Source organism: Amblyomma americanum, chromosome 6 (genome assembly GCF_052857255.1).
Source record: "Amblyomma americanum isolate KBUSLIRL-KWMA chromosome 6, ASM5285725v1, whole genome shotgun sequence".
Lineage (NCBI taxonomy): Eukaryota > Metazoa > Arthropoda > Arachnida > Ixodida > Ixodidae > Amblyomma > Amblyomma americanum.
The window spans coordinates 20,463,195-20,472,301 of NC_135502.1; the positions used below are offsets into that span (position 1 = coordinate 20,463,195).

General features: G+C 49.9%; 1 protein-coding gene across 1 annotated transcript in view; it reads right to left on the reverse strand.

The window, feature by feature from the left end:
- The window catches only part of LOC144136429 (uncharacterized), a 123,249-nt gene that overhangs the window by 66,079 nt on the left and 48,063 nt on the right, over positions 1-9,107 (reverse strand). The window contains exons 5-9 of the mRNA XM_077668732.1: positions 8,764-9,107; positions 6,612-6,696; positions 4,801-5,159; positions 3,778-4,010; positions 1,765-1,936 (exon numbers count right to left, since the gene is read on the reverse strand). The exon at positions 8,764-9,107 is cut by the window's right edge and continues 37 nt beyond it. Of these exons, the coding sequence (XP_077524858.1) occupies positions 1,765-1,936; positions 3,778-4,010; positions 4,801-5,159; positions 6,612-6,696; positions 8,764-9,107 (1,193 nt within the window). The remainder of the gene's footprint in view (positions 1-1,764; positions 1,937-3,777; positions 4,011-4,800; positions 5,160-6,611; positions 6,697-8,763) is intronic.

Genomic DNA, 9,107 nt, shown 5'->3' on the forward strand with positions numbered 1-9,107 from the left:
TGTGGCCGATTGCCCTAATTAAATCGGACTAAACGTCCCGGCTCCCGCCTTTTTTTTTTTGAACTCAACGCGGTAGGTAGGCGGAGTCAATCAACGTGTGGAGTGCCTTTCAGACAGTCCAGTGGCGGCTTCGCTTTCGCTTTAATTTTGTTTTTTTAGGTTTCTGTAAATAAACGGTTTCAGTAACAGACAATATAGCCGCAAATTAGGCCCGCGAAAATAAAATACATGTGGACTCATTGATTTAGGTATCACTCCGCCGATGGCAGAGCGGCCAGCCGCCACGGGGCTGGCTGACGCGTTGGTTGACTCGTCCTACCTGTATACCGCGTTGAGTTAAAAAAATGCGCGAGCCGGGACGTTTAATTCGATTTAATTAGGGCAATCGGCCACACAGAACAATAATTCGAAGTTTCTAAGAATGCCCGGAACGTGTAGATAGAGTTCCCGCGGTAAAAAGACGAGTTCAGATCCTCTTTAGTGCACCTTTAAAGACCAAGCTGTCTTTTCTGTGGTGCTAATTCAGGTTTCGCGGGAGAAATGCTCACAACGCAGAATTATATATTTCCGACGGAGATGTTTTGCACAGGGCGAACACGGTTTACGCATTTCACGATCCCATTTCAAGTTCTGAGAAAAACAGCGAGCAGTGTTTGTAATTCCAGAGATTTAATGCCAGAAGAGACGTTTTGATATCGCTGAGAGGACGACATTAGTGTTAGCGCTGTAGGGAACTGGCGGCTTTTATGTCTTTCCGTTCTATTCAAACGACGTCACTACACTAACCCAGTGATACACCGACGAACGCTACATGGGCGCCTCGGGCTTCCGTCCTGCTTCTGCGTCTGTCAGCTTCAAGCCCGCGTGACGAATTTCCGAAGTCGTGATGAAACGTAGCTCCCCTCCGTTTCCCGGAAGCTGTTTCTTTGCAATAACACGTGCGCTGCTACCGACGGAAATGCTTGACAGACCTTCGGAGGTCTTTCTTCGCAGCAAGACTCTAATTGATGAAAGCACGTTCGAGTTCAGCAGTCGCGGAAATTACAACCCGCTGACCCGCTCTGCAATACAGAACGCGTCACCAGCAGGTTGTTTCCGATTCAACTTTATAAACGGATGCTGGTGTGCCTATAAGCTTTGTCGGCCACCGCTTGACTCAGGCTTCTTTTGGATTCGCCTAAGAATTATGCGGCACGTGGATAGGACTGAGATGGATAAGGCGCACTGCTAGGCTAGTTACGGCTTGCGCAAAATCGGCGAAGCAGAAGGAGACAGACAGAGGGCGCATTAACGGATCAAAGTTTATTTCTTATTTGCTCCGAATAAACTATTGCTCACGTGTGATGGGCAGACAACAAAAACAGCACCTTCTTTTCTTTATTTGTGCCCCCACCACCACCGCTACCACCACTACTAACACCATCGCCGCTACTACCACCACCACCACCACCACAACCACCATCACCACCACCACCACTACTACTACTACTACTGCGACTACTACTATTACTATTATTACTAATACCACTACTGCCACCAGCCCCACCCCTTTCACCATTACTACTACTACTACTATCATTATTATGATCTATATCTGTCAGACAACCGGGCTCCAGCGAGGCTTCAAACGGACGACGGACGGTTAGAATTCGCTCCTGTGTGTGCTCCACTGCTAACGCATTAAAGCGTAACTAAACGTAACTAAGCGTCACGCGCTCGCTCTTCGCACAAGCGCCCTCACAGGATAGCGAGTGCTTCGCTCACCTTCGAGCTTCATGCCGTCGCTCCAGTGGCGTATCTTGTCGTCCTCGATGACGTCGTAGAAGATGTCGTGGAAGCGGCAGCCCGTGTGCCACGCGAAGCCCGAGGAAGAGGGACAGCCCGACACCGGCATCGGCAGGGCGTACGCGCCGGGGGGCCACGCTGTCGGCGAGTCCTGCGCGAGCCGAGAGAGCTTTTCCTGTGCACACAGTTAGCACGGGGGGATAAACGAAAGCTGCGCCTCGTTTCGTCAGTACTTTCCGGTACGGTATACGAGAGCTCTCCTGGAATGGCTGAAGCATATTGATTTTGGCGGCCTGTTTCCGGCGTGTGCCTGGCTAAGACATTCTCCCATATTTCTCCGGGAATGGCGCTTTTGCAAAGCTCGGTATGCATTTTTTTGCAGGCAGGTATTATTTTTTTATGCTTTTATCACTGCCGCCAGCAGGAACGGAAACCGATTCACGTATAAAGAATCCTCGATTTCTCTCTTTCTCTCGGTATGTCATTCTCTGCGCTCCTCGAAAATTTTCGCGACTGACGGCATATTAGCAAACGTTTTCCGGATTCGTTTCCCTAAGACATATCGAATAACCGAAATAATCCAACCGTAGGAGGAAGCGGCAAGAGAGCACTGATTCGAGGGGTTAGGTATTCACTGTCGACGGCGGGCTCCTTTCTTTTTGCAGCATTACCTTCGTCCACGTACCGCTTTCTTTTTTTCGTATCAGGACAAAACGTCAACCACAGAGCACAATTGCAGTGTTCCGATTAAATATTTTGTCTTTAGAACGTAACAGCTTTTATTTCTCTGGAAATTTCTCGTAGAAACAAGCATGAGCGGCGCTATAAACTTTTCAGTGCAAATAGTCCAAAATCCTGGTATGTGAATAAGCTCAAGAATTATACCATGGCCTTTACATCTGCTTATAAAACCGAGTACTTCGCCGATATACGCTGTTCGTGTCTGGCTCAAATCCCATGGGCCTTTTCGTGCGCTTTCGCTACCTCCATTACTTTGCTTCGCTCAAGTGTAGAGCAATCTTAACTCCGCCGCACCAGGTCGCAACTTTCCTTTCTATGCGTACGGCTTATTTTGGGCTGCGATGGGCATCGTGTGCAATCTATTTGTTAAGTTCAAACTGCAGCACGCTCTTGCAGCATTAAAACCATCAAAATATAAAAAAACATGGGGACGCTAAAGTCACCTCAAGATTGGAATGCGATAGCATTAGATTTCGCATCTGTCGCAGCTCATGTTGTAACTTCTGTATGAGTTTGTCAGTTTCTTTCGGATTGCCGGTTCTTCAGCCGTCATATTAGGACTGCTAGATGCAGCAGCAGGTATCCGCTATGCGGCGACGGTGCCGACATTTGCATATAAAGCATTACTTTCTAGATTGTTGATTTCGATTACCTATCTAGGTTGCTGTCTATTGACTAGGTTGCTCATAACCCGGTGGAGAGGTAATGATGACGTCACAAGCTCACGCGACCTCTCTCGGCTGATCAAATTTCAGTGTCACCTGCCGCAGTGGGCAGGTTGCGATGACGTCACAAGGTCACATGGCTCTCTCGACCAATCAGCGAATTTTGTGACACCGGACATCGGCAGGGTTTTGCTGTGGCTACTCTAATGTTATCGCATAATAATAATAATAATAATAATAATAATAATAATAATAATAATAATAATAATAATAATAATAATAATAATAATCTCCCTTCCTTCCACATCGTGTTGGTAATACAGTCGCTGAGCATGACATAGAGGGCGTGCCATAGATGGCCGAGCCGGAGCCCTCATCATGACATTATGCGGGCATGACGGTGCTGAGAAGTAGTGCTTTTGCAGCAAGTCTGAAGAAGAGGGTTTCGGGCAGTGTCCGGTCATGCTCCAAGCATCAGGAGGCACTCGTCTGGCCCAAAGCGCGTGCCGCAGTACGGTGGTCGCCGGCGCGTTGCAGGTAACGGCGAACGCGACTGTATACCAAGAAGCAGTGGCAGAGAACGCACCGGCGGCCCGTTCTCGAGGATGTTGTGTATCTCGACGGCGTGCACCAGGTGCTCCTTCTGCAGGTTCACCTGCCACCAGGGGTCCTTGATCACCTCGGTGGAGACGCAGGAGCCGGCCGAGAACGAGGGGTCCTCGTTGCCGTCTACCGCCAGCTGCGCCTCGTAGTGCTCGTACGTGGTGTTCTGCTGCGCAGGCTTGCCCTGCGCCACGTTGCGCAGCCGCGAGGGGTCGCCTGCGCGCCGGAAGAGAGGCGGCAACGTCACGCGCGTCCCGCTGCAGCGTGCACCGGGCGGAAATATATTCAATTCAATTCAATTCTTTATTCACCAGAAAACTGGACGGTCTCCAGGGCTAAAAGTTGCTGCCTACAACTTGACCGGGGCCCTGGAGCCGTTTACAAAGCGGCAGCAGACATTGGTGGCATGCCCCGCCGCGGTGGCTCAGTGGTTAGGGCGCTCGACTACTTATCCGGAGTTCCCGGGTTCGAACCCGACCGCGGCGGCTGCGTTTTTATGGAGGAAAAACGCTAAGGCGCCCGTGTGCTGTGCGATGTCAGTGCACGTTAAAGATCCCCAGGGGGTCGAAATTATTCCGGAGCCCTCCACTACAGCACCTCTCTCTTCCTTTCTTCTTTCACTCCCTCCTTTATCCCTCCCCTTACGGCGTGGTTCAGGTGTCCAACGATATATGAGACAGATACTGCGCCATTTCTTTTCCCCAAAAACCAATTATTATTATTATTATTATCATTGGTGGCAGAGTACGCTCACATTAATTACAAACACTGAGTAGCAAAGGCATCAGAAAATGCATACCTGCTACATGATTTATCACAACAATAAATTTTTATCAATTACAATTGAGAAAAGTGTACTCGTAGCTCTTTTGGGGATTTGAAGGCTACCTGTTTGTGTTGATTTAATAAGACCGGCATACTGTGAACCCTTGCTCCGAAATTCCGCAGAGCCAGAGCGTCTTATACTCGGGATACTTTTCTCGCCCGTCAGCGACTCAGTGCGAACCTTTCTTGGGCGCCAGCGAAGGCAGGAACTCCCGGTAGGTGGCGTGGAATCCCCTCGAATTGCCGATCTTGCGGAAGCGCTCGTGGAAGACGACGCTCATGACGTTGGTCTCGGAGAAGACGACCCCTTGGCGGTTGAGGTTGCAGTAGGCGCCCACCAGGCTGGACGTGTCGCTGGTGTTGTCGCCGCTGTAGATGGACACCAGACCCCAGTCGGCGGCGCAGGTGCGCGAGCCCGGACTGGGGGCAACGTCGAAGTCGTTGAACTGCAGCCGGACCACGCGCCCGAGCGACACGCGCAGGATCCACGTGTGGTCGTAGGGACCCGCGGGCTCGTAGGAGACCGGCGGGTACGGGTACCTGCGCACGACAAGTGGCTGCTTTGCACGGCAGCGATCTCAAGCTGCGCGGTAACAGCAAGCCGAGGCGCGCTGAAAGCGTCATTGAGGTTTGCACTATAGTCGGATACAACTCAAGAACGAAGCGGATTTTCCACATTAAAGAACACCCTTCCAGCCAATGGCGTCGGTCGATTATCGTTAACCTGCTAGCGCGACAATGAAGGGGGCGGCGTGACAACGCAAGGAGGAGACTGTGCGCTCCGTGCACTCGATGCCGCCTCTTGCATATTTAAGCGGTGCGCGTTATAAGTGGCGCTGGTAACACTGTTATAACCGGCTGTTCGTATAATAGAACTCAATATTAGGACCAGAGGGCTATTGCCCACTTGTTAATAACTCTCCGTAACTAACATATGGCTACCTGAGTGCGCCTCTGTTGAGGGCCAATGAGATCAGCCTGTATTTAGAGTACAATTATACGGTACTGCAATCTTAACGGGAAGTACTCAGCATTCAAACATGCTAATAAATTCACGCGTTGCAGTAACCGCAATACTGTTAAAAAGGTCTGCCACAGTGTTTCAGTGCATGCGGTAAGAATCATGGCAAGTTTTCGTTGTTTATTATTTCTTTTGTTTATTGTTTCCTTTCCTTTGTTTGAACAATGTGCCAAAGTGGCAGTACGTTGAAAGAGCTAACATTTATTTATATCACTGCACGAAAGGTGAATATTGCAGCCTGCTGTGATCCGTCAGTGCACGCGAGCTCAAATATAAAATACGGGCCGATTGTTCTTTAACTGGAAGCCTAGGAAGGCCAGCAGTCCACACACTGGCTTTGCAAGCTGCTGTTTGAATGGAGAACTAGGTTGGCAGCAGGCGTGAGGGTATAATTTGTTTTCAAGCACAGGCGTGTTGTTTACGTTACATCGTAGTACTCCTGTACTGCATCGCTACATACAAGTTCTACCTGTTGCAGACTCCACACAGGCGAGAGCAGGAGAGTGAGGTTTTTCGCTACCGGATAGCTGCTTGCAAAGTACTTTTTTTTTTCGTCTGTCCTTTTTGTTATATGCAGAAGCACAAGCCTGCGCAACCCGAATACAAGAAGATGATCTTGCCTTCGTTACTTTATGCAAAAGTTTCGTGCTGTTGAGGTCTAAGCAATGTTAAAGCATTATTTAAGCGTCTATATGCAGTCGTCGTTGTTGTTGGAAACAGCGAACGGAAATCTGTAGTGCACGAGGGTGAAAGAGGACGGGGCTGTTTGCCTTAGTAATCTCGGCGTCTGCCGAAGTGTACAGAGCGGAGGCTGTCCCTGATCGGCGAGATAAGTGCTGCTGATTGGCAGACACCATTGTCCTCTCGCGGGAAGCCCAAGTGCGTCTCCTCGCCCGTCCGTTAAGTGGCTGCCGTATCCAAGACAAAAAAGGAAAGACAAAAAAAAAAACGTGGCCTCGTCGTGTGCATACCCGTACGAAGAGATGACGCCGCACGGAGCATCGCAGACCGTCTGTGAGCCGTTGACTCCGAAGCCGGCCTCGCATCCAGCGCACTCTGCAAGAGCCAGCCACTTTGATGAATCATTTATAACCTGGCCGCATCGCTACAAAAGCGACCCAAAAATAGAGCAAGGAAAAAGAAAAGAACAACGTAACAATGCTTGAAGTACAGGACTGCCGAGTGCCGTTGAACGAGGGCGCTAGCAGCGGAGGCAGTTGGCCACTGTGTTAAATTTCCAAAATAGTGCTTCGAGGGCAGAACGCCGACGACGATGTTCCGACATTTAGCGCGATGTAGAGGACGCGAAGGTTTTAAGGGAGAGGAAACGTCACTAACGCTTCCTTTAGGTTTTTGGAGACTGAACTAAAGCGTTATGATTGGCCTCATGGTACTGGCGTTCTTTAAAGACCTGCGCAAAAGCGGCAATCACCCTACACTCTCTGCTGTGGAGAATTTCGCAGACCTGGCTTGTTTTAGGCAAATAATTATAGGAAAAAAACGCTATCGTTGCAACCGAAGAGAGAGCCGGGAGAAGTCACTTTCGAGGTTTAACAGCGTATGCTCCTCTCTCAGGTTCACACCTAAGAGCGCCAAATTGATTCACACTCAGCACTTTAACATGGAGCAAGGGACCTCGGGTCCATTGTGGGCCGACTGTTGTTGAGCAAGCAAAGTTTCAGGTCCGATCCTTCCTGTTCAGTCTCGTAGGAGAACAGCCGCGCTTCGCGTTCGTCGTCGTCGCCGGGTTTGCTCTTTCTTGAAGCCAGATTTTAAGCTGACGTCGTTGTTTAATGATGAACAAGCAGTGCCAGAAAAGTGATAAACAAGGACAGAAAGACGGAAGGGGACATTACCATCCTTCTGTCGGTGTTTGTTTTCATTTTTGACGCCGCACACCCATCGCGAACGAACACTAACTACCCCGGTAACGGGCACTTTTGAGTAACTGGTTAGGCGCTGGTAAATTGACAGGTAGCGTGTTCCAACTGCTCGCGCTTTGCCGCTTTCATTCATTAACAAACGGAAACGACTGTGCAGAGGCCAATGTTCACACCCGTGCGTAATACGTCGCAAGTGGTCCTACAGCGACACGATGGCCGGAAACAAACTACAGCCTATTTATTCGGCCCCGCTGCTATACTTAGCCTGACAGAAAGTTTATAACATGCGCTATTCACGAGCGCGCTGTGTCATCAATGCACAGCCCCCGGCATATCGAGGAACAAATCCTCCATGGAGCCAAGTGCAGTGGCCGAAGGCAGCGACCGGCGGTACGCAGACACAAACAAGGGCCAGCGCCAGGGATAAGTTATCGCCGATATCTCCGATAAAGCGTGTAGAGGACAGAGCTCGCTTGAGGACACAGCGAGAAAGTCGTCACTACCCACGCGCACACACATACAAAAAAAAAAGCACAGCCATCTCTCTTTTCGCCAGCATAAGGAAAAAAAAAAGAAAGGTATGGTGCTGGCTGAAAGTAGCCGTTTAAAACAGAGCTGCTAAGAAAATACGACGCGTTGAGGGCTCTGTTATTCAAGACTACAGTAACGGAGGTCTTCATTGATTGAAATATTCAGAAATCGCATGTTGCAGCAGGGCAATTTTCTATTAACTTTCTTTTTTTTTGTGCCATCTTTTTGTGACATCTTCCCACAAACATCTTTTTTGTGACGTCTTCCCACAGACATCTGATAATTCGTGCGAGCTGTATGAAAAAAAAAAAGCATGCCCGTTCCCAACCAGACAATGTGTCGGTTCTCACGTGCCAAATTTTTTAATCTCCAACTGACAGTTTTAAGTGGCTGTTTTATTTAATTACCGCCATCATTTACCTGATTGCTAGAGCTTTTGAAGCTCTTAAGCAAAAGCTCCGTCGTTGTTGCAATTAGATGAATGCCGGAGATACCCTAACACATTCCCGTAATGTTAACCGTAGCGAAGGAGATCATTATGTTTCATGCAGCCTTCTGTGCGGTCTTTGTGTGCCTACTTAACAAAGGGTTACAGCAGAATACCCAGTAGGAAACTAATGAACCACATAACTAACCAATCAGGCAACTAATAAACAACTAGATGATCGACCAAGCAATGAATGAATGTAGTGATGTAATCCGCACCCACCGGCCCTCCGGAATTCGGCCATGAATCCCCTCTTGGTGAGCTGCTTCTTCATGATCTGGTTGCAGGTGGTGAGCGTCAGGTTGATGCGCGTGTGCGAGCCGTCGGTGATGAAGTAGGGCGGCGCCGTGTCCTGGCGGTCGATGCCGAACAGGCGGCCGTCGGACTCGCGCCACGCGGACACGCGCACCACGCTGCGGCACCCGGGAACCGCAGTGTACGCGCCCCAGTGGAGCACGTCGTACTCGAGGAACACCAGCTCCATCGCGCCGCCGGCCTCCACCGTCACCGTCCACAGGTAGCGGTGGAACGGAGGCGGGTACGACGACGGGTAGCCCGAGCTCGTG